Below are 25978 nucleotides of genomic sequence, written 5' to 3' on the forward strand. Positions count from 1 at the left end.
GTAACAAAGTAGAGCTAGTGTCTGTGTGTGTGTGCGCGTGTGTGTGCATTGCTGCTTTTCTGTGCAATTAAAAGATTATCACCCTCATTGATGAAGTATTGTGTATGTGTGTGTGTGTGTGTGTGTGTGTGTGTGTGTGTGTGTGTGTGTGTGTGTGTGTGTGTGTGTGTGTGTGTGTGTGTGTGTGCATTTTGTGTTTCTCTGTGATTAAACGATTACCACATATATACATGTAAGTATGTATGTACAGTTTATATATATATATATATGTATGTATGTGCTTATGTATATATATATAGAGATAGATCACATCTATTTAGATTTTGATTACATACTGTATACAGGTATGCATATACTGTTTGTAATCTATATATGATTTATATATAATTTATTTATATACATGTGTCTCTGTGTATCATCTGTATATATGATAAACCTTTATTCTACATCTATGTGCATATAGATATTCATAGATGTGCATTTTTTCTTTGGGAAATTAAATACCACTAAGCCAGTCCGACAACATGGCATTGACAGCTCAAAACTGCACTCCAGTGGTGATAAAATAGTATGACACACACACCCAGGTTCTTGTTATATGCATTAACAAACTCTGTCACACTTTGAAGATTTCGACCATATGTCGACTGCAGAGAGACGATAGTCAATATCTCAATGAGCACCCGAGCAGAGACAGGGTCTTAGAGACGTTATTTTCAAGTCAAACTTAATACTTATGGCCTCTCTTGCAAAAGAGTGTGCAACTGCCCAATTGTGTGGAGTGGATGTTTATTTTTAAATTTAAAGGTGAATACATCGTAATAACAGGGCATATTATTTAAGACCTTTGGATTGGACGATCAAAGCGCTTTGATAAGAGAGCAGGTCACCTGATCGTCCGAGTCACAAAGATAGTGAATCATAGTTTATTTGTAAAAACATGCATGCACACTCACACGTGTTCTTAGAATCCCTTCGGCCAAATGTAAAACATAAAACCATGAATAATAATAAACAAAATATTCATGCAATGCGGTTACTTTTTTATTTTGGTGGTCTCACCGTGACATATCAAGGTGGGAAAATAATACAAGCATCGGACTGGAAACTTACCAGACGGATTGTAATGTGAGTAACTAGTGACCGTCAGGAGGTTTCATTGACTAAAAGGGTTGCATGATGAATATTTCAGGAGGCATTATTATATCTACTATACGAAGGGGAAGTGTAGCAGTAGCTGCTTACAGTCACAGAGGGCTCAGTTTAGTGGGTAGACTATTTTAGAATCACTCTCTGAATTACAGAAGGACAGTAATGTGCAATGGTGTATGTAATGGAGGTGACAAAATTAGCTTCTAACTATAAAAGCAAACCTTCTGCGGATGATGGGTGCGGTCGGTCGAGATACCCCAGGCCTCCCTAGATAGTCGTCTCATCTCCAAGGAGCTTGTTGTTCCCCTCAGGGTGACATCCAGCGATTGCTGCCGGGATATCTGGGGACTGGAACGCACACAGTGAACCTATCACACGTACTGTAGACTCTGTAAATGAGCCCACAATGAAGTGAACCATAAAAATATCCAGTCAAGCCCTGTGTTTCTGTCTGCTGGCTATGAGAGTATCGTTGTGGGAGGCCAGTACAAACGCAGGTTTCTAATGGTGACATGTTCATTGTCTTCATTGGTCAATTCGACTGACTTGATACAGAATGTTAGATTCTATTTCCCAAACCCTAAGTTTGCCTCTATTGATATTAAAGTTCAAAAAATAATTAAGACTTTGTATTATTCATTATCCAGTCCAACAACTCGTGTTTAATCGCTCTGCCCATCTGAACAAAAGGTAACTTATATAAAAAGCACTTTATAGTCAGTATATACTATCGATTTTTCACATATCCCAAAGTCTAGAGGAGTGGTTTGCAAAGGTTTTTTATAACTATTTTTTATAAAAAAATAAAAGTATGGTTGGTATAATTTGTAATATACATGGAATATTTTGTAATATTTTGTAATGGATTATTGCTCAAGTTGGATTTAGATTCAGATTGTGAATCCGAAATCTAAATATAATTTGAAATATGTGGGGGGGGGGAATACATTAAAACATGCAACATGCAAAACAATAAAATAAATAGAATAGAAATATTTTAGTTGGGGATCCCCTGCAATTCCCAGGCAGGACCCCTTGTGGGGGCCGCGAATGATAGTTTTGGAACGCCTAGTCTAGACTTCATTTTGACTAAATTCGCTTCACTGCTGCTAATTGAATAAGCATTGAATTATTTAATAATGTAATGGAAATATACAAAATACAACAATATTTTAAGCCTGAATACATTGGGAATGTACAGCATGGACCTTTGTATAGATGCCACAATAATAAATGAATGAATAAAATAATAAATAAATGTGGAAATATAAAGAGGAATAAAAAAAACAATTGGAAAATATATACAGAAGAATATTGATGAATCTGGAAATCTGGTTTATTTAATCTATTTCCATACATTGTTTTAATTTATTGATTTATTTATTTCCATATGCATTCCTTTATTTATTTTCCATATGTATTTTTACATTCATTCATTCATTCATTCATTTATTTCCGTAAATATTTCTCTTCTTATTTCTGCTTTCCCTGACGAGGACAAGCTGTCAATCAACTTGTTCTGGTCCCGCCCACTAAGTCCGAGTAATCCCTCCCAGATGTATTCGCTCGGTCCCGACCTTCCGATGCGTTCGGAGGGACCACGCACTCCGCTACGCCGTGCCCGTCAGCGCGGACAGTTGGTCAAGACTCTCCCTGCAAGCGCCCACCCTTGTCCAAATACATTTGTGATTCACCACACCACCCCGTCCCCACCCACGGAGCAAGAGTTAAAATAGCTTGTCCGAGTTCACTTCTCAGCTCTTGTTCAAATCCTGCAAGAAGCCATCGTACTTGACGGTTTCAGGCGAATGCTGCGTTCACGACACCTGGGAGCTGGGAAACATCCCGACTTCCTACCGAGATTCGAGATTTTTTTTAATTTTATTTGTCACATACATATACATACTTTCATACATATATGCAGTGAAATGTAATACCATTTCCATTACCAGTACCATTCATGATATTTGCATTTGCATTTAGTCATTCAGCAGACGCTTTTATCCAAAGCGACTCACGGGGGAGAATAACATTCACGCTACACTGCGACAGAGACATTAAGTGCGACAATAAATACTGCTAAGTAGTGCTTAGTATTTGCAGGTTAGGAGAGGAGGTACTCTCTGGGGAGCTGGGTCTGCAAGCGCTTCCTAACGACAGAGAGGGAGGCCCCCGCTCTGGTCGTGTGTACGTCCATGCCATTCACTCTGAGCGCCGCTTCGGTGATCTCGGGCGTAAGCGCTTTGACAGGGGAACACGTCGGGGAACTCGGTCGTCAGTCGGCGTCGAGGAATTGGCTTTCCAGTTCCCGGCAGTCGTGAACGCAGCACGTCGACGTGACCGGTCATCAACTGCTTGGACTGAGTGGGCGGACCAAAACAAGCTGATCGGAAAAGCCGAAGGAGGCTTTCTTTTACGGAAATAAACGAATATTTTATTTATATATATATATATATATATATATATATATATATATATATATATATATATATATATATATATATATATATATATATATATATATATATATATATATATATATATACGTGCTGTGTGTATATATATACTGTATGTGTGTGTGTGTATATATATATATATATAATTTATTTATTTATATTTGGAAATAAATGTGAAAATGAATAAAAATAAATACAATAGTCATAAATTCTGATTCACACCAATTTGTATTGCTCTATTCATTTCCAGATTTATCGATCTCTTTCTGTGTATATTTTCGACTGTTTTTTTTTTTTTTTGTTTGTTTTGTTTTACTCCTCTTTATAGTTCCACATTTATCGATTCATGCTTTGATTCATTTTTTTTTTTTTTTTTATTGTGGCACTTTCAGGGCTCCATGATGGCTGTATTCGTGTGGAAATGACAAACCCCACCGATAAAATATCTGCGTAAATATAGTAAAATTGTGTCGTAATCTGTGAGCGCGTCCGAGTGCGGGTTTAATCTATGCCGTTCTATTTTAAACGCCGCCTCCGGATTGGTCGAGAGCAACAGGAAATGCTCTGACCCCTGCCAATCGGATCGCAACTCTATTCTAAAATCTCTGGGTTGTATGGTGGCCTGTTATTTTATTTACATTGTTTTTATGTCGAAGGCGGTAGATCGGTAAGTACTCACCCTTAAAGATATAATATGTTGTTTTCGCAGGTTTAATCTACAGGTTCCATTATTGTATATATATTGTCTGGACAGTTGTAAACAGTATTACATCTCCTCCCGTGCATGCGGGGGACGAGCGTTCCCTCAATGGAGCCATGGAGTCAAACCTCCACAATCTCTTTAGGAGACCTTGCACGGCGATCACCGGCATTTTAAACCATGTAACATAAATGCAATGTGTTGGCGACAAAATGCATTAGAGAGCTGATCAGGCCTGCATCGAAGTACGTGTGTATTCGAGAATATGATTTCAGTCGTTTGCCAAGTAAAACCCTTCAAAGTTGTAAATATCGCAAGGAAACCTGCGCGTATGGAGCAGCACAACAGCAGGAGCATGCACAGTGCTTATTATTGGTATTATTGGTGTTATTCAACACTTGGCCTTCTTATGTAGAAAGGAGAGTGACTCCCCCCACGTCCTGTTATTTATAGCAGAGGCATGAGTTAATGGGCAGACACCTTATCCTTGAAGTTATTAGATTTTCTTTGTATATATCTTTAAGCGTTATAACATTAGTTTGTTCATGTTATATGAACAAACAGGAGAGGGCGCCGTGTCTACATCCAAAGTTTTTCATTAATATTATTATTACTACAGTATTGTTATTAATATTAGTAGTAGTAGTATTGTTATTATTATTGTTGTTGTTATTATTATTATTATTGTTGTTGTTGTTGTTGTTGATGTTGTTGTTGTTATTATTATTGTTATAATAATTATTTCTATTTTTAATTGGTGGCTCAGTGCTTAGAAAAACAGGGTTTAATAAAGTTTTTTATTATTATTATTATTATTATTATTATTATTATTCTATTTGCAGGTCACAGGTCGAGCTCTTACAAAATGAACATGTATGCTGTTCCCAGCCCTGGAATACCAGGCTGTCCACCAGGACTAGAGTATCTCACTCAGGTGTGTACTTTACTCTACTTTAGGCTTTACTCATATTCAAATATAATTTATGTTGAATTATTACCAGAGTCTAGCGCTTAGTTGCCTATTGGGTTAGAGGAGTGAATTTTCGACGGAAGATCACAGTACGAGACATGGTTAAAAACATCCAAAATCCAGTCCTAGTTCCTTTTAGCAATGACTTAAGGTCCATTCTCATCTCAGTGGTGTAACAACGTCACCGTTCTAATGCGTGACCAAATCCAAAAAAGGAATTTCATGTGCGTTTTTCTGTGTATTTAGGTGGATCAGCTGCTCATCAAACAGAAGGTAGAGGTCATAGAAGGTAGGTAACACCAACTCATGCAAATGAAATAAAGGAATCGTTTAAAATTTGTATTAAAAAATGCACTGCATGCTCATCCCCTGCAGCACTCGTTGGTTTCGAGAGCAACAACAAGTACGAGGTGCGTAACGCCATGGGGCAGAACGTCTTTTACGCCGTGGAGGAGAACGACTGTCTGAGCCGGCAGTGCTGCGGGCCGCTGCGGTCCTTCAACATCCGCGTCCTGGACAACTACGGCCACGAGGTCATCACCGTCACGCGGCCGCTCAAGTGCATGTCCTGCTTCTTCCCCTGCTGCCTACAGGAGGTGGGTGAGCGCTCTGGAGACTGTTAATCACCACAGGGTATAAAAAATAGGATGTGATAGCTATTTTGGGCTATTTCTGTGGGTCACAGGATGATTTAAAATACAAACTGGATAATTAAAAAAAAACGAAAAACAATTTTTTAAATAAATGAACATTTTTTTTCTATTATTTCCCCCGTCATTGAAGTATCCTATATGTGTGGCAATACTAATTATTGATTACTAGATTATGTTATTTGTATTCTTTAATTTTGTTTTTTAAATTGTTTTACACTTAACTGCATTTGAGCCATCCTAGTGTCTGACGTATCTAGGAGTAGTGGACTGCCAAGTAGTGGCATCCAAGGACCAACTCCAGATCTTGACCGATGCCTTGCTCGGTACATTGGCACTTTTTTTTTATATCTATAATGGTCATAAACAATAAAAAAAAATCTATATAGATTTATATGAAATACTATTTTCGTTGCAGTTTGGTATATTCTCTTGACTGTTGATTCATAAAGGAAGCAATCATGCACTTTTGTCTGATGATGATGATGATGATGATGATGATATATAGTTTGTGTACAGCGTCTATATCGACTAGAGAGGAGGTAAATGCATTGTCATTAATTTCGCCACATTGTCCAGTGGTGTCAGTTGTGACCTGAGCTGAACTGAGCTGTTGATTGTGAATATCTGAGGGGTTGGAAAATTTGTATTTTTGTTTCAGTGTGTGTATGTGTGTGTGTGTGTGTGTGTGTGTGTGTGTGTGTGTGTGTGTGTGTGTGTGTGTGTGTGTGGAGGGGGGGGGGGGGTGTGGCACTAAAAATAGGACAACCACCGATCAACCACAATCTGCTCTCCCCTGCCTCCCGTCTCAGCTGGAGGTCCAAGCCCCGCCGGGCAACACGGTGGGCTACGTCGTTCAGCAGTGGCACCCCTTCTCCCCGAAATTCATCGTGGAGAACGAGAACAGAGAGCCCGTGCTCAAGATCCACGGGCCCTTCTGCGGCTGGAGCTGCCTCCCAGATGTCGACTTTGAGGTGGGTAGGTTCCGGATAAAAAAAAATCCTAATAAATTTGCGAGAACAGACCGTGACACGGTAATGTTGTGGCCTCTCGGGATGTTTTCCTTTCTCTCTGGGAATCATCTCGACGCCGCTCTATGAAGCCCGAAATGTGTTTCTAATCAGATGGAGCCGCATGGCACAGGCCCAGACTGTGTGGAACAGCGCGGCTACTGTTCAGGCTCGGTTGTTTATATGAATTTGGGGCAGTTTGGGCCGGTGGTACAGACCCTGAACACATGTAGGAATGGTTTCAAACAAGCATGAGCGTGGGATATTGGCAGCTTTGGAGGTTGTAACTCTAATGTGCATATATGGCCGAGGAATTACATTGCTCGACATTGCGATGCCCCCTCTAGATTGTAACCATGGATGAGGTCAACAAGATTGGGAAGATCAGCAAGCAGTGGACGGGACTTCTCCGAGAGGTTTTCACAGACACAGACAACTTTGGGATCCAGTTCCCCATGGATCTGGATGTCAGGATGAAAGCTGTGATGATCGGCGCGTGTTTTCTCATTGTGAGTGCGACGTTTTGGTTAATAATATACAACTTTGAAATTCCAGGATAAACTGTAGTAATGCTTTCATTAGCGTATATAACATTCAGTATGAGGGAAAGTTATATCAAATGGGAAATTACTATTTCAATAATGATAACTACAAGAAGCGTTACCATCAAAGCTGCAATAGAATCACATGAACTACTTTCTAATAGGAATTATATATTTATATTATATATTTCTTCACTTATATTGTATTATATTACTTATATTTCCTGCTTGATGGGGAAATTCATCAAGCTTCAACGACATTTTGTCAGAAATGTGGTTAGAAACCATTAAAAATGTGGAACAGCTTCTGGGACTGTTTCTAAAAGCTATTTTTTTAAATCGTTATAACACATCTTGTATTTATCTGGCCATTGTACTGAGATAATTTTAACAGGTTGCATCAAAGCCCCTTTTCCCTTTCCTTTTGTTTTTTTCCCCTTTCATCTCTCTCTCCTTTCCTCTATATTGCTGCCACAGGACTTCATGTTCTTTGAGAGCACTAACAACTAGCAGCCATGTCAGATCCCGGAGCCAGTACACAACATTCCTGGAACAACAAGGCCATAACGCTATGGTGATCAGCCCAAAAAGCCCTAACTTAGTCCAACTTCCAAAACGGCTGCTGTCAAAAGAAAAAGGGGCCAGGATCTCCCTGAATGTGACTGTAGGAAAGTCAGAGCGTCGGACCGGAAGGTTTGTGTTGTTTGATTTACTCAGGTCGGAAAGTGTGAGGTGGAGTTGTTATTGAATAGATCAGGCCAGTACTGTGTGAGCGCACAGTGGGGTGTTGATAGATATTTATGTTTAGGAGAAAGTCTACATATTTATTTGTGTTATTGGGCTCAGAACAATATTATTAATGACAAAATGACTGAATGAAGATACTATTATATAATGAATGCTGTCTATACACAAGTTAGGAATCAAAGATACGTGTAATAATGGTTAATAACTCATCAACCAAATACACATTACATTTGTTTATAGCAATTGACATGACAGTATCATCGTACAAAAAAGAAAATGTCATGTTGTTTTAATAAAAGGAGACGTTTTTTATATTTTATTAGTGGAATTTGGATTTCAGATATTCACTGTTTACTAACTTATTTATTAGTTCTAATGATTTTTTTGTCAACACAATGTGTGACAATGTGACATTTATCGGTTGGGGTTTTTGCATAGATTTTCAATTTAATTTGTAATCCTAGTTTTGAACACTAGAGTGAGCTATGTTTTTGTTTACTGGCATGATCCATCGAAAAAGCCAAACAAAGTCGATATAATGATATATAGATGTGCTGCCGAATGGGTAAGGTTAACATTTGTGTCTAATGTTATTTTGCATTTTGGTACAAACTCAGGTTTAACTGCATGCTACTGTAATGTTGTTTATTGGCACTAGGAACTCATGTGCAACTAACATACTGTAAAACACTGATTATATTGGAGGCCTTTACATTAAAAGTTATTTTCATCTGAACAAAAAAATATTCCGGATTGATTTTTAGAAACTTGGAACGTCTCAGGTCACATCCGTAATAAGCATTTTGTTTTCTCTGGATTTCCACGGGCGGTGCCATGGAGATGATTATGGTGGTAACTGATTATGAGTAAGAACCATACCAGACAAACGGCTGTGTATCTTTGTAAAAGTGTTCTTCACACTCCAAAACATGTAGACATCCATGCAATCACCATCATGTCCCATGTGGATGTTTAGGGCGCTGGAAGGAGTGAGACTGGGGGAAAGGGTTACTGTTTTAAATATATTTTGGGGTCATGTCTGGGATGAACACAATTCCTCTATAATTAAATTGACAAGTAGCCTTTAATTATCTATTTAAGGCATTCTACATTCCTATCACATTAACTTAATTTTAATAGTTGAGGGGTACTTGACATGAAAAAAAAAAAAGGTTCTTGTGTTGATGTTTGATTTGTATCTGAATTTTTGTTGACATATTTTTTGTTCGTATTTAGTTGTATTTTTTCCCTAATGGTTCTGTGAACGCCACCATCATCCTGCCTCTGCACGCTCTGAGCCGGACAACAGCTCTTTCTATCGAAACACTTCAGTCAAAAATAAATGAATGTTACAGCTATGCGCTTGTATTTGTGTGCGTGCGTGCGTGTGTGTGTGTGTGTGTGTGTGTGTGTGTGTGTGTGTGTGTGTGTGTGTGTGTGTGGTGTGTGTGTGTGTGTGTGTGTGTGTGTGTGTGTGTGTGGGTGTGGGTGTGGGTGGGTGGGGGTGTGTGTGTGTGTGTGTGTGTGTGTGTGTGTGTGTGTGTGTGTGTGTGTGTGTGTGTGTGTGTGTGTGTGTGTGGTGTGTGTGTGTGTGTGTGTGTGTGTGTGTGTGTGTGTGTGTGTGTGTGTGTGTGTGTGTGTGTAAAATAATCAAACGATTAACTCTGCTTTTATGTGGACTATTAACAATTAAGTTTTATGTATTTACAAAGTATTCATTGTTGATGTTGTCCCACATCGACAGTTTACTGATCAAAACTAGATGCTGGTTTATTAAATTCGCCACTAATTTTGGTGGTGGACCCCGCCACCAACAATGGATACAGCATATAGAGGAACACATACGTCACGCAAATACATTGAATGGCTGTTTCTTAATTAGTCCCAGCTAAATAAAGTTTAAAATATGTTGTTGTTTTTAGACAAAATATCTTACGGATTAAAACCTTAAAGTTCAGGGATGCGCACATTTTGGTATTTTTTTGTATTTTTAGAGCTTATTGTGCGTAATCACCGGGTGTCATGACATTTCACTGCATATATGTATGACCGTGTGTGTGTGTGTCTGTGCCAAATGATCTCTCGAATCCTGAATCTTGAACTTAAGTGGGACTGAGTGTAGGCGTGCATGGGATAATTCCGAGTTTCCCCCGAACGCACCATACCCGGGCTCTCCGCTGTACGTCGCGGGCGTGCGGCCGGCGCTCAGTGCGTCCCGAGTCCTGCGAGCGGTGGACGCGGAGCCGCGACCGAGCATCCGGGGCTCGACCGGGGAGAGTCAGTCTCAACAGTGGACGCCCAAAGGTAACAGACACATTTGAAAACGCACTGGAGACATACGTACGACGTGTACATTGGCGAAATCCACAGTACTATCGGGTAAGGGGGACAATCCCTAACGCCGTTAAACCAGATGCATGGTGCCCCCTTACCAGACTGCTAATACGGAAGCCGCTGCTGGACAATTGAGTGCGGGTTTTATGGTCCCGAGCTGGATTTCAGTGTGTTTAACATATAAACCCGTGTTACGACTTAAAAAAAAAAACCCCGGAGGATAAACGAAGGCGTTGCTGCTCCGGGCGTGTCACAATCACGTGAATGAAATAGGTGGTTCCAGTTCGGAGCGGAGCTAACATGGCTGGCTGCTGGACTGGGCTCGCTAGCCCTGCACTGGGAAGCAGCGGTGGTTCGGTTCAAGTGCCGGTTATAAGCTGTTGAACTAACGATCCGCCCCGAACAGACCGTCTGTCAGAGCAACGTAATTCCACTTGCCCTTGGTTTAGTTCTACCCAAGTCAGCACAGTCAATGCTGGGGCGTAGATGTGGGTGGTGTTGGAGGATCCATCTGCTTTAGAGGAGGTGACGCGTTGTGATTCCGTGTTAATGGGGCTGAGTGGAGTGTTGTCATAGTGCTCCGGTGATTTTTACCCCAGTACCGTGTAATTCCGGTCCAATCCTGACAGCTGTGCCCAGGGAAACGTTGTGCGATTCCAGCTGTTCTCAACGTGAGGGTCCTTCAGCAGGCTCCAGAGAGTCCACAGCAAACTGAATAGTAGTTAAACATCCCCTTTATTTTTGTTCACGTGACGTTGCAGCCATGAGGGAATGTATAGTAATGAGGGTTTTGATCATGTTTTCACCGTTATCCCGCTATCTATAGTAGGGACTTAACAGGTTGGGGTCCCAAATCTTAACAAACGGGGTCTGTGGCATCAATGCGTATCAAATTGACGGTCCTTGATATTAAGAATCATTGGCTGGTTAATGAGTCTGTTGTTCTGGTGGAACTAAATCGTTAGCAAAATTTTCCAAACGAAATAAGAGACTATCTGAGAGTTTCCCTTCCTGCAACCCAGAGGCGGAGGAATTAGTAGAACCGGAAAGTGGAAGCAGACCATGGAGTAGTTCGGCACTGTGGTCTTAGATGGAGATGATCTCTGTGTGTGTGTATGTGTGTTTGCGCACGTGTGTGTGTGTGTGTGTGAACTACAGAAGACCTGATTGAGTTACGGCACACACACACAGTGTGTGTGGTGTTGGATTCACTTTTCCGTTGTTCCTTTCTGCCTTCAGCCTCCTCTTCTCACAGCTTTTCTCAGTTCTCTCCTGTCTTACATGGACTCCTTCAATCGCCACGTCCCGCTTTCTTTTGTTTTTTGTTTTTATTTTTATTTTTTTCTTTATCCAGGCCAGTGGGTCTTAATGGTTAAATGTTAAACTACCTGGCTATAAAACAGCAAACCAACCAGGTACTTGTTAGTGACTGGCTTCGCAGCCTCTCTGCCTGCTAATCTCAATGTCTAGAATAGAAATGGATCTCTTGATGGCAGTCTGTTGCATATGGAGTGGAGTAATTTACCGGAGGCAGACCAACTCGAATCGGTTTATGATTTGGCATCCAGCACTTCCGCTTCAAGTCGTGTAGACCACGAGTCAGTTGGCAGCTCCCATTTGACAGTTAAGTGGTGTTACTGTTGAACTTTTGTTTTGTAGCTGTTACTGTTTCACTTGAGCTTTTGCTGTCTATGGGGGTTGAAATGTGCAGCTGTCAGCTTCTTTAGCTGGCCCCCCCTTCTCTAACATGCTGAGTGGCTAAATGGAAGTAGTATCCGTTTCTGAGAAGAGCCTTCCTCTCTCACCCCCTTCTGTTTCACGTTCTACACCTTATGATCCTCTCCTTGTCAATTCTACATCGTCGTCAGTGATGCTGTCTTTCCGTTTTCACTCCTCTTATCAAGATCCAGGGTGGTTCAGTGGTCACAGGAATATAAGATTGTTGCCTGGTTTGCCGTTTCTGGTCTTTAACCTTCGCCTTGATGATGGTGTTGTTATAGTGTGTGTAATGTTTGACTTTCTCGAGTAAACCTTTGCTCTGTGTCCCATCTCATCCTTGGTTGTTTATTGCCCATGATGCTGCAAATACCCTTTTATTTCAGGCTGAGCTGTAGGATCCATCAGTGTTATTTGTTAATGGGTCATATTAGAGTTGAGCAATAATTCAGTATTACGGTATGTTGTGTATGTGTAATAAGAATGTGTGGCCTAAAATGTTTCAAAATAAAAGGTCTGAATTATTTGAAGGTTTTATTTGAAAAGTGTGGGTTGTTGAACCGGTATTGAGAGAATAGCCTGAGCCAGCTGTTGCTCATTCTGATATCAACCACTCTGCTTGAGTCCCAATGATTGAAAAAGGCTTGGCTTAAAAAGAAGAGTTCTCCTTTCAGCCTTTTCTCTCTTTTAGATCAATCAATTTGATTTAGTCCTCTGGATCTTAGGCTAATGCATGAAATGTGTATCACACATGCTCCCACTCTCGTCATTCTGAATGTTGAAATTCTTTATTAAGTGCAGCCCTCACAGAAAGCCGTGGCTTAGCTTAGGTTAATTCTCTGCACATTCTCATAGTTAACATTCCTGTTATTGTGTGTGTGTGTGTGTGTGTGTGTGTGTGTGTGTGTGTGTGTGTGTGTGTGTGTGTGTGTGTGTGTGTGTGTGTGTGTGTGTGTGTGTGTGTGTGTGAATGAATTAATTAATTAAAGGGGTTTTGTGTTTTCCATTTGGCTGTCAGACCTAATTTTACTTCCACTGGAGCATTTGAAATTCTCTCCTAAACAGGTTGCTGCTAGTTGAGCCACCTATACTACATACACATGTTTTTACACACACACACACACACACACACACATACACACACACACACACACACACACACACACTTTTATTGAGAGTGTTTGTACCAAGCTTTACACACAAAGTCACACTCAGTTTTTTCTGAATACACTTGTGATTTATGCCCCTCTCGCTCTACAGCAGTCTAATGTAAGAGGATGCTCTCTCGGCCACCATGGCCAGCGTGACCCTGAGGTATTTCTGCTACGGCTGCCTCTTCACCTCGGCCACCTGGTCGCTGCTCCTCTTCCTCTACTTCAACCTTGGGAATGAGCCGGGCCGCGCCAGAACCCCCCTACAGGCCTGGAACACCGGAGTGCTCCAGCAGCAGCAGCGGCCGATGACCAAGGCTGTGCAGAAGGCAGGACAAGGGGCCTTTTCATCCAATAAGGTGGTGGAGCTGTCTCCTGAGATGGGTGAGACATTGATGTGTCTGGAAGCTAACTTGACACTGCTGCCCGCGACTCATTATTAAAAGGCTTTGGAAAGTCACAGAAAAGTCAGGACGAGGCCATGAACTCAAAGAGAAAACAAAGTACCTTCTAGATTATTAACTCACGCCGTTAGTGCCTTTTCTGTTTCAGCAAGAGTCCAGCTGTCAAATTGTGGAAACATTGAAGTAGTGGTTGATAGCATCACATGTGCAACATAAAAAAAGTATATAACTTGTAGTACAGTATTTGGTTTCATTACCTACAGCACTTTGCCCTGACAACACATGGAAACGAGCAAAAAAGGCCCTGAAAGTCATACTACAACAACAACAATAAAAAAATATAGCAATGCACAGGGTCCTGTTAAGTCACATTTTTCCTGGTTTCCATGAAATATACCATCATTTCGTATCGACAGCAATCACAAATTTCAGAATTTCCACTATTTCACAATCATACAATTCCCAGCTATTTCACTAATTTATCGTTGCACGAGTATTTTGTTGTCAGTGCTGTGAAAACAGAGAGGTATCATACCATAATACATACAATTCATAAGTCTATTATTATTATTATTATTATTATTATTATTATTATTAACATTTTACAGAGGTTTTTAAGTGTGGCGGTTGCCAGTGCAAAGCACTGCGCCACCGTGCCAGTCCTCATGAGCAGTTCCTAGATTTTGCAGTGCAGACATACTGTAAAAGAAAGGGACGGCTCCTCCAAAATTTCTTAGAACTATTACAAAGTTCCTGCGGCACGGAAACGCCTTGTGACCGATCACAGTTTTCCGGGTTCTGTGAAACGCAGCACGAGTTTGAATTTTCAGTTTCCGTTAAACGCAGCACGGCTCCTGCTGTCTGCCTTAATATATGGAACGCTACTCTGAGCAACCACTATACAGTCTACCACACACAAATCATTTGATGCCAATCACCACCCAGAGATGATGCCTGGACATGTATAACATCGGATAATGATGTCACAACGCCCCGCTTCTAAATTGAATCGGGATATGCCAAAGTTCTTCAACTTCCGGTAAATTTGCAACAGTTTTTCACTAATTCCCCTGATTTACCCCCCGCCCCCCCACACCTTATGCATGCACGCACCCCCACTGCAATTTTGCACGATTGCCTGCCTAATACAAAGTTCCCTCTTCCATCACACTCTTAAGCACTCTTTAACTACACACCAACAGCCATCTACATTGTGTTTCTGGGGGTTTACAGTTCTCCTATTCATACAATAATTAGCTCTGTGCTGCCATGTCAAATACTGTAGTAACCACATTGAAAGTAGGATTGCACCATTTCAATTCAAGCGTGAATGAAATTCATCGGCTAAAATGCACCGTCAAGCACTGATCTAAGTAATTTTCACTGTTTTGTTATTATTATTATTATTATTGTACTCCTCTGGTTTCATAGAACACTGAAATTCCACTAGACCAGTATCAGGGTAAACTACCTCTCTTGAGGACGCACCCAGTCTAGTTGTGAGCTTATCCAGCTTGTCCAGAACTGTAGTAATCTCTCCTCATGCATCTATAAACAACTGGCTGACATGATATCGCCATGGTAACATGAGGGAAGTTGCCACTATCACACACTGTGGAGGATGGTGGTGCACGTTGCCCTGGCAACTCTGTCTGTCCCACCTACGTGATTTTTTAAATTCCTTAACTATGGAAGGAAGGTGATTCATTGTTATATTATTATATACAGTATATTACATATTTTCATTTATATAATCCACCTTTTACCTCCCCCCTTCTATTTCCCTCTAGGTCTAATATATCTTCTTTCTCTCTCTGTAGGTCTGATATGTCACTGAAATTCAGTTTGCTGTATTGTCAGTAGTAGCAGTAGTAGTAGTAGTAGGCAATAGTATTGCAAAACAAACATGTATAACACAGTTATGATATTTCCTATTTAAGTCTGAGCACAGACACATAAACACACAGATCTATGATAACAGATTCTAATGTGGGTTCTGAGGTTATGACGGATATTAAAATGTTCTCCCCTACTTTTTAGAAAAATGTACATAATAATACTGTTGTTTTTTTGTGCGTTTCACTCAAAGTCTCTCCCCCCCGTAGGTATGATATTCAGTGAGGCCGACCAGAGACTCAGGGACATGGGTTACCACCGTCATGCCTTCAATGTTCTCATCTCCACCAGGCTGGGCTCCCACCGCGACCTGCCGGACACCAGAGACTCCCAGTAAGACCAGCTCTCTCTCTCTACCTCTCCCTCTCTCTAGTGTGTGCGTGCACATGGGTGTTTAATAGTATTAAAAGTCAACAGATAAAAACCTCTAAAGCTGCTCACTACCAGCTGGCCACCCACCCAAAATGAAACACTGGTTTAATGTCAGGACATGATTATACTGATGTTGCCAAACTGGAGCGAGTAAAAGCATTATTAATTGAGTGTACTGAATATTAATAATGCCGTTATGAAATCAAGTGAAAAATCATTGATGATATAAAGGATTATTAACAAAACGGTGGTGTTTGTGTTATCTTCCACCGTCTCCCTTGCAGTCACAGGCCCTCACATAAAGTACTAGAATGTTCTTCTATTCTTCTACAAATGTTCTTACACATTGCCGGTAAAATGCTGCTCTGATCCAGACATATCCACATCACCGATGAGATGTTTGTTCTTCAGGAAGTTCCTCTGTTCCTGGTGTCTGAGTCTCTGTTAGAAAAATGATTTTGCTGAATGCCCTGTTTTCTAATAAACATTGATGAGGGAAAAAGTTCTTGGTCTCAAAGTGAATTTATTATCTTGTACAAGGGCCGGTTGTACAAGGGATGGATCAGAGATGTGCTTAAAAGCAGCTCTCTGGGATCAACAGTTTATTTTGGGGAGTCAGAATATATGGTCAGGCAGGACAGGCAAATTCTGTGACAGGCGAAGGAATGCATGTTGTGCCCCCTTTATACAGTTTATCTATTTAGATAGTTCACGGTGCGTACTGTCTGTGGGAATTCACACTGTGCTGATATGTGATTACATAGATTTGGTTATATTGTTGCACACACAAGTTTATATGGTCAAAAAATTCCCATCAGTCTCTCACACCGTCTCTCTCCAGGTGCAGGGACAAGGTCTACACTGTGGCTCTACCTTCCGCCAGCGTGGTGATCTGCTTCTTCAACGAGGCGTTCTCCGCCCTGCTGAGGACGGTCCACAGCGTGCTGGACCGGACACCGGCATACCTGCTGCACGAGATCATCCTGGTGGACGACAACAGCGAGCTGGGTACAATGGTTGCACCCGACCTGGCCTGGAATCGAACATCAGGCGGAAAGAGTTTAGTCGGAGACAGTTAGATGTGACGTCTACACTGATCCTGCGGTGGACGGATTAGGGACAGATTAGCAACTCAAACACGCACCCAGACACACAGACACACAAAGTGGTTGTTTACTATGTTTATTTACGGTGAGCCTCTTTGTCCATCTGTCTCTCTGTGGCCTCTGTCCCTGTCTCTCTCTTCCAGAGGACCTGAAAGAGGACTTGGACCACTACATTAAGGAGGAGCTTCAGCCCAAGGTGCGACTGGTGAGGAACCACAAAAGAGAAGGACTCATCAGAGGACGCATGATAGGAGCCTCTCATGCCACAGGTACATCCCTTGTCCCCTACATCCTACATCCTTTTCCTCATCATCCTTGCCTCCTACATCCTTGTACCCTAAATTCTCTTTGTCCCCTACACCCTTTCTCTCTACATCCTTGTCCTCTGCTCCCTAGTCCCCACCACCGCCCCCCATCCTTGTGGCCCCATCCTTGTCCCTACACCATGTCCCCTACATCCTTATCCTCAGAGCTTGCTAAAAAAAAGTGCTAATCTCACAACAACAACAAAAACAACCACCTTGATTAGTGTGGCCTGGTTAATATATTTTGTGCGGGGTAAAGTAGATTCAAAATAAATATATCTTGAAAAAATGTAGCTCACGTCAGAAGCAGGCAAAATAATAATAAAGTAATACGATAAGAATTTAAATGCAAAAAAGAAAATAGCAATATATGGAAAAATTGGAAGATATACAGTAACCCTAACAGTTAAACCTAAACCTACAGTGAACCAGAAATATGAACTTAAGATAGAAATGGTGATGTACAAAAAGCCTGACATTATAAGTGAGCCTTAACAGTAAAGAAAATGTTGGCAATAAGAAAACAATAGCAAAAAAATCCACATTAAACATATACTTTTGTATTAATAAAATGCAAAATTATATATATATACACATATATATATATCTCAGCCCTGGGTGGTGGTGGGGTCCCTGCACCAACCTTGGGGAAACATCGGGTTCCTGTCTGTGTTTCCAGGGGAGGTGCTGGTGTTCCTGGACAGCCACTGTGAGGTGAACGTGGCGTGGTTGCAGCCACTCCTGTCCCACATCCAGCAGGACCAGCACACGGTGGTCTGCCCCGTCATCGACATCATCTCGGCCGACACGCTGGTCTACTCCCCCTCCCCCATCGTCAGGGGGGGCTTCAACTGGGGGCTCCACTTCAAGTGGGACCCGGTGCCGCCCTCCGAGCTCAACGGGCTGGAGGGAGCTGCTGGGGCCATCAGGTGATTTTATGAACTGATCGGCGCTCAATCAGACATGATCAATCATGTTTTAGTTCATATCCAGAATGATACTAATGGTATTGATCTCCTCCAGGTCTCCCACCATGGCAGGAGGACTGTTTGCCATGAGCAGGAAGTACTTCAACGAGCTCGGCCAATACGACGCAGGCATGGACATCTGGGGTGGAGAGAACCTGGAGATCTCCTTCAGGGTGAGGGACCAGAGAGATTATTCTACACCTTTTCAACAATACACCACACTGGGTAATGTTGGTAAGTTTATGAATATCCAGAAGATGGTTTAACGGGCTGGATCTCTCTCCCCCTCCCTCCCTCCCTCCCAGATCTGGATGTGCGGCGGTCAGCTGTTGATCGTTCCCTGCGCCAGGGTGGGACACATCTTCAGGAAGAGGAGACCCTACGGATCGCCAGGCGGGCAGGACACCATGGCCCACAATTCACTGCGGCTCGCCAACGTCTGGATGGACGAGTACAAAGTAAAACTGGGCATGCTTTGGATACACACACACACACACACACACACATACACACACATACACACACACACACACACACACCTAGTTAGCATTTGCTCAATCCTCATCCAAATAAAATTCTCATACACATGAAAACCGAAATCTTCTTGAGCAGATTCTCTTAAGATTCATTCAGTAATTTATCTCCTACAAACTGACAATATAATAGTAATCAGACTTCATTACTAGTACGTTATCATTTCCTAATCCGCGAAAGAACGTACAGAGGTTACTGTGATCTTGGGCTGCACTATATACCCTGTTTTTATTTTTGTTGCGATATGAATTTCCGTGATAAACACATCACAAAGGGCTGCGATCACAGACAATCAAACAGGGTCTTTTTTCCACTAAATCTAATGGGGAGTATTTTTAACTAAATCAAGGGGAAATCAAGAGGATTATTTGTTTTCATTATCAAATCAAACCTTGACTTGTTTATTAACTCAAATGGGGACTTTTGAATTTTATTTAATCATACAGGGACATTTAAATTTTCTTAATTAAATAAAACTCGCGACTTGAGCCTTGAGCCTAGAGTTGATGACGTAATCATAGAGCGTCAAATAAATCCAAGGGGTGAAAACATGGGGGGAAAAAAAATAATGACCTTCTGGGACAATTTGAAATTTATCATTATTATTGCATTTTATATTGGAAAGGAATGCGGTATTGTGATCAACGCCGCGTTCCTCAAACCCACTTCCTGTTTCCCGTCCCTCTCGTCCAATCAGGAGCAGTATCTCTCTTTACGCCCCGAGCTTCGCGATCGTTCCTACGGCGACATCAGCGAGCGCTTGGCGCTAAGGAAACGCTTGAACTGCCGCTCGTTCCGCTGGTACCTGGACACCGTCTACCCCGAGATGCAGCTCAACGGCAACAAACAGCAACAACCGTTTATCAACAAAGGCATGAGACGACCCAAAGTTCTGCAGAGAGGACGGGTAAGAGACACCTGGGGGATTTATAGCGGTTATTATTTTATTGTTCCACGTCTGTAATGTTGCTTTTCTCATCCACAGTGAAGCTGTTTCCACGCACATCTGATTTTAATAAACAACAACTGGCACATAAGCCTTTATTTGCAATGTCTATCTCTCTCTCTCTCTCTCTCTCTCTCTCACACACACACACACACACACACAACACACACACACACACACACATACAATTAGAATAACTGAGCAGTTCTGCTTCTCTTTGTGGTGGAGTAGATACAAGAGTTAAAGGATGTTAAGTTGGAGCACATGATGCTTTGCGGGATATCAGCAGCCTGTAGAAGATACAGAGACACAAATTCATTATAGTTCAGTCTACTGAGTAGACTCATGACTTAATACACCAGTTGTTATTGGATATTCTGTGTTTACACATGATACTAGGCTAACCTAGTAATTGTAATATACACCCATCAGCAACATTAAAACCACTGACCGGTGAATTACATTGTTCATCTCATTCCAGTGGCACCTGTCAAGGGGTGGGATGCATTACGCAGCAAGTAAACAGTCACTTCTTGAAGTTGATGTGTTGGAAGCAGGAAAAGTGGGCAAGAGCAAGGATCTGAGTGACTTTGACAAGGGCCAAATTGTGATGGTTAGACAACTGGGTCAGAGCATCTCCAAAACGGTTCCTGGTATGCAGTGGTTAGTACCTACCAAAAGTGGCCCAATAAAGGAAAACCGGTGAACAGATGACAGGGTCATGGGCGCCCATGGAGTCATTGATGGGTGTGGGAAGCAAAGTCTAGCCCGTCTGGTCTGATCTCACAGAAGAGCTACTGTAGCACAAATTGCTAAAAAAGTTAATGCTGCTATGATAGAAAGGTGTCAGAACACACAGTGCATCACAGCTTGCTGTGTATGAGGCTGCGTAGCCGCAGACCAGTCAGAGTGTTCATGCTGACCCCTGTCCACCACTGAAAGCTCCTTCAATGGACACGTGAGCGTCAGAACTGGTCCATGGAGCAATGGAAGAAGGTGGCCTGGTCTGATGAATCACGTTTTCTTCTACATCATGTGGATGGCCAGGTGTGTGTGCGTTGTTTACCTGGGGAAGAGATGGCACCAGGATGCACTATGGGAAGAAGGTAAGCCGGTGGAGGCAGGGTGATGCTCTGGGCAATGTTCTGCTGGGAAACCTTGGGTCCAGGCATTCATGTGGATGTTACTTTGACACGTACCACCTGCCTAAACATTGTTTCAGACCAAGTTCACCCCTTCATGGCAACGTAATTCCTTGATGACAGTGGCCTCTTCAGCAGGATAATGTGCCCTGCCACACTGCAAAGATTGTTCAGGAATGGTTTGAGGAACATGACAAAGAGTTCAAGGTGTTGACTTGGCCTCCAAATTCCCCAGATCTCAATCCGATCGGGCACCTCACAACTCCCAGGACTTAAAGGATCTGCTGCCAACGTCTTGGTGCCAGATACCACAGGACAACTTCAGAGGTCTTGTGGAGTCCATGCCTCCACGGGTCAGAGCTGTTTTGGCAGCACGCGGGGGACCTACACAATGTAAGGGTTAGGTGGTTTTCATGTTGTTGCTGAGCAGTGTATATTGATGGCGATATTGAGGGCCGGGCCCTGGGCAAGAAAAGCAGGATGCATAATAAAAATAGTAAAACACTCACAACAAACAGGTCACCATTTGTGTGTTTAAAATCTGAAATTGAAGTGAAATACTCATTACTATCATTATCACTACGACTGGGTGGTGATTCCAGCATGATGACTAATCTTAAACTGCAAACTGAATTACCGTTATAACCTTAAACGCAGTGAAACTGCGTAGAGCTTGGCTAAGATCATAGTTTTGAATTGCAGGTTGCTAGGCAACCCTCAGTTTGGAGTCCCTGTAGCAGCTGACGCAAATGACAGGCAAGCCAGAGCTACCTTCATGCTAGCACAGTAAGCTGTTCAACTCAAAATACCCAGTGGTGTTAAAGACAAGGACTGAGTTCAAAAAGCGGATGAGGAAGTCCTCATCACCTTCTCTTTTGTCCCTATTGGGCTAATCTTCCAAGAGTCCAGAACACAAAACAACAATACAGATTACAAACTCAAAAATAAAATAATTGATACCATATATCCCACAATATAATCACACACATACAACCCACAATAATATTGACTCTCTCCGTCTCCAGCTGCGTAACTTGGCGTACAACCATTGTCTGGTGGCTCAGGGCCGAGCCAGCCAGAAGGGTGGGGCCGTGGTGCTCCGGTCATGTGACCTCAGGGACCCCGAGCAGGTGAGCGGCGCTGAGCCATGGCAACCACGGAAAAACTTTACTGCATCGTCTTTGTCCCGAAAAATAAAGTTAATAATATACACCTGGTCTGGGTTATAGTATGTACACATGTGTTTATGTGTGCGTTTTATTACATGGATACCTCGGTATGTTTGTGTCTGTTCTATAAATTGTCTGTGTGTGTGTGTGTGTGTGTGTGTGTGTGTGTGTGTGTGTGTGTGTGTGTGTGTGTGTGTGTGTGTGTGTGTGTGTGTGTGTGTGTGTGTGTGTGTGTGCGCGCGTGTGTGTGTGTGCGTATGCAGGAGTGGTGGTATGACGAGGACAGCGAGCTGGTTCTGGCCGGTCTGTTGTGTCTGGACGTGTCCGAAGTCCGGACGTCCGACCCGCCGCGACTCATGAAGTGTCACGGATCAGGAGGTTCCCAGCAGTGGACACTGGGGGTCAGTCACACACACACACACACACACACACACACACACACACACACACACACACACACCCCTAAGTGAAGACCAATGTTCCTGGTGCACTTAAACAAAAAAAAAAAAATAAAAATAGCAGACTGGTCCTCACAAGTATATTAAAACACACTAACACACACATTCTTGTACCGGTATCAAAGCGAGGACCCATGGTCTTGGCACACTTCTAAACCAAAAAATTAGGAGACTGGTCCTCAAAGGTATATTAAAACACACACACACACACACACACACACACACACACACACACAGACAGACAGACAGACAGACACACACACGGTCCTCAAAAGTATAGCAGGCAGTAGCTCAGGAGGTACAGTGGGTAGTCTAGTAATCCGAAGGTTGCCAGTTAGATCGCTGGCTCCTCCTGCTAGTGTGCTGAAGTGTCCTTGAGCAAGACACTCAACCCTGACCGCTCCTGAATGGCCGCCTTCATCGGTGTATGAATAATTTAAAGTCGCTTTGGCCTCTGTTAAATACTTTTTAAAGTATAGTGAAATTCAAACTCAAGTAAAATTCTTCTTACTTTGTGATATTGACGTTTATTTGTATTATATGTATTTTTTTATATATTGTTTTTGGATCGTTTATTAAATATTGTTTTAAAAAGCTATAGAAAGTAAACAAAAACTACTACAAATTTATCTCTCTCTCTCTCTCTCCAGAAGGCGAACCGGCTCTACCAGGTGTCTGTGGGCCAGTGTCTGTCCGTGCTGCAGCCCGTTGGACCAAAGGGCTACGTTGCCATGGCGATATGCGACGGCTCCCAAGCGCAGCAGTGGCAGATGGAGGGATGACGCCGACGAGGTCACGGCCAACGGAGAAGAAAGGACGGAGGGAGCAGCGCCCGCGTGTGGCCAGGAGGGAGGGCTGCAGCCTCTACGCGCCGCCTCCTCGCCTCCACTAGGAACTAGGAAAGGAAATGAGAGCACGAGGAGACGAGGGTGTGGTACGATGGGTGGTCGTGGAGCTCAAGCCTTCTCAGGGGGACGTCTTCAAATGTAGTTCTTCGGGAGACAATCGCGTCCTTGTTGTTTTACAGGGTTTTTTTTTTTTTGGGTTTTTTTTTTACAGAGTTTTGACGCCTCTTCGTCCAGAAACTGTTTTTATTCTTTTATTGTGAAACGTTCGTTGAAGTCTGATAAACGTGTCGATTTCGGGGGGGGGGGGGGGACGACTTCAAAGTCTCTAAAGCATTTTTACTGTGATCAACCAGCGAAGCAGAGTGGATTGACCTGGGTCATTGTCAAGGCAGCATCTAAATCCAGGAGGGAACGTTCACTAATGTTTGGTGTCATGTGTTTGACTGGTTCTTTTAACTAAATTCAATTTGGTCAATGGTAGATCGCCCCGGCCGACCCGCCCCGCCCAAAACAGCTGGCCCCCTCATCTCATCTCAGAGGAGCAATCTCATTGGCTAATTGACTTTGTTGGTTGCCATGACAACTCCGCTGGCAACCAAGCAGCTAGCCCACGACGAGCGTTCTCGCGGGTCTTTCGGGGGCCAGCAGGGGGCGCTCCCCACGAGGTCACGGGAGAGTTATCTTGAACTCGTCACGGATTGGTTTTGTCATTTGAACATCGTAAATGTTATCATTTGACATATTATAATTGTACAACTCCATTTTAAAGTGTGGTTTTACAGCCAGTTATTATAAATATAACCTATAGAATTATGTCATTTCAATATGAATCAGGGAGACGACTCAGGATGGGAAGAAATCGCTCTGTTTGGGGAGAATGGACAGAGACGTTTTTATGGGAGTTTTGGAATTTAAAGAAACGTTTGTTGTTTTTCACAGTAAGGTTTGTAAAGCTGTGTGTGAGTTTGTTTTTTGTTTTTTTTGTCTTTTTTACTCTCGTTTGTGTGTCCTCATTCATCGGAGCAGTGTCGCGTCTCATTTAGAACAAGGAAATGTGAAACCACAATTCACTGTATTCACGCGTCGCAGACGGAACGTGATCTCACCTGGAGGTTGGGACGTGGTACGAAGCCAGGGCAGGGCGCCCCCTGCTGGTCGTCCGGAGGTACCGCAGGCCCCGTGGACTGGGCCGGACCGGTTCTGCTGCTTTTAACATCGGCAGGAAAAAACAAATCGTGCTCACAACTCCAGCAGCTCTCATTGTCGGACATGATATCACGAAACAACAAGGCTTGGTTTCAAATCTGTTTGTGATTTCATACCTGCAAAACAGACATGCAATACTAAAAAAAAAAAAAAAAAAAAAAATACAAGTCTATATTCAAGTAAAGACGAAAGATGTTTATTTTTATAAATTTGACTTTTGCGTCTGACCCAAAGCTATTTTTCCTCCAGGAAAGTGATGTGAATGCACAGTGCAGTGCTTCAGAATCGCAATCATTGAATGTTTTAATAAAGTTTGCTTGATAAATGTTAACATACTTTATTACTTTATGACAAAATAGTCTTGAAGCGTCTGGTCTGATGTGCGACTTTCCTCTCAATGGAAAGTTCCCGAGTTAAAGGTTTATTACGTTGATTTAAAGGTGCAGTGTGTGGAATTTAGTGGTGCAGATCACAACCAACTGAATGCTTCTCCCCCATGGCAGCGCCACATTGCGTGCAACATGGTGGCGCAACATGGATGCGCAACATGGCGGCCTCCATGGAGCGTACCCACTCCCTATGGAGATAAAAAAGGGAACGAAAATACGATTGTTATTTTAATGGTATTATACACTTATTAAAACGTACTTATGAATTTCATGTTCTATTGAAATGTCCACGTCTGTTCTGTCAGTTGTACACACTGCACCTTTAAGTGTTGAGTTTCATAACCATTAAACAAAGGTTTTAAAATCCTGACGAGAATCTTTAATAATTGTTTCCTTTTCCATTCTCCTGGTTTCGATGTTTTCATCAAACCACAGTGAGAATTATGGTGATAAAAAAACAAAAAAACAAAAAAAACGATTTAACCATTGCAGGGAACATGTTGGTAAAAATAAAGTTAAGAATACTTTTTGTTTTCATGTGTCTAATTCAAACTTTTTCTTTCTTGTTCAAAATCTCAGAGCTATAAACTTTAAATAGAAATAATTAAAAGAAACCATTTGAGATCATGTTGGCACATTTGGAGGAGACATTTGAACCGGTTGAACTGGGCCTGCGAAGCCCTTTGAGACTGACAGGCTTTGTAAACACACCTGACTCCACTCGACTCCAGTTTTAGGTTTTCCGAGAATGAACGAGAAACAAACTTTTGGGAGGAATATTTTACATTTTCCAGTGGAGTCTCAAAA

At 42.3% G+C, this 25978-nt stretch overlaps 2 protein-coding genes across 2 annotated transcripts; both read left to right on the forward strand.

Annotated features, from left to right (window-relative positions):
- The first annotated feature begins 4187 nt into the window (after nucleotides 1–4187).
- LOC307245219 (phospholipid scramblase 2) lies at nucleotides 4188–8951 on the forward strand. The gene is made up of 7 exons (XM_080020675.1): nucleotides 4188–4275; nucleotides 5151–5242; nucleotides 5525–5567; nucleotides 5654–5874; nucleotides 6741–6902; nucleotides 7286–7447; nucleotides 7958–8951. The coding sequence occupies exons 2-7, from the start codon at nucleotides 5174–5176 to the stop codon at nucleotides 7988–7990; spliced, it is 690 nt and encodes a 229-aa protein (XP_079876801.1). The 5' UTR covers nucleotides 4188–4275; nucleotides 5151–5173; the 3' UTR covers nucleotides 7991–8951.
- Nucleotides 8952–10450: 1499 nt separating this feature from the next.
- galnt11 (UDP-N-acetyl-alpha-D-galactosamine:polypeptide N-acetylgalactosaminyltransferase 11 (GalNAc-T11)) lies at nucleotides 10451–23801 on the forward strand. The gene is made up of 12 exons (XM_080020558.1): nucleotides 10451–10531; nucleotides 13538–13812; nucleotides 15938–16061; nucleotides 16942–17108; nucleotides 17350–17475; nucleotides 18191–18440; nucleotides 18535–18652; nucleotides 18785–18937; nucleotides 19711–19920; nucleotides 22127–22231; nucleotides 22534–22671; nucleotides 23379–23801. Exons 2-12 carry the CDS (start codon nucleotides 13572–13574, stop codon nucleotides 23508–23510), a joined length of 1764 nt encoding a protein of 587 aa, XP_079876684.1. The 5' UTR covers nucleotides 10451–10531; nucleotides 13538–13571; the 3' UTR covers nucleotides 23511–23801.
- The last annotated feature ends 2177 nt before the right edge of the window (nucleotides 23802–25978 follow it).

This window comes from Zeus faber (assembly GCF_960531495.2).
Source record: "Zeus faber genome assembly, chromosome: 19".
Classification (NCBI taxonomy): Eukaryota; Metazoa; Chordata; class Actinopteri; order Zeiformes; family Zeidae; genus Zeus; species Zeus faber.

Excerpts from the sequence above, each read along its gene's own strand:
- LOC307245219 (XM_080020675.1), top strand. The coding sequence starts at position 5,174 with ATGAACATGTATGCTGTTCCCAGCCCTGGAATACCAGGCTGTCCACCA. Across the intron at positions 5,568-5,653 it reads GAAGGTAGAGGTCATAGAAG|CACTCGTTGGTTTCGAGAGC; the intron begins GTAGGTAACACC and ends CATCCCCTGCAG. Across the intron at positions 6,903-7,285 it reads TCCCAGATGTCGACTTTGAG|ATTGTAACCATGGATGAGGT; the intron begins GTGGGTAGGTTC and ends TGCCCCCTCTAG.
- galnt11 (XM_080020558.1), top strand. The coding sequence starts at position 13,572 with ATGGCCAGCGTGACCCTGAGGTATTTCTGCTACGGCTGCCTCTTCACC. Across the intron at positions 17,476-18,190 it reads AGGAGCCTCTCATGCCACAG|GGGAGGTGCTGGTGTTCCTG; the intron begins GTACATCCCTTG and ends CTGTGTTTCCAG. Across the intron at positions 18,938-19,710 it reads TCTGGATGGACGAGTACAAA|GAGCAGTATCTCTCTTTACG; the intron begins GTAAAACTGGGC and ends TCGTCCAATCAG.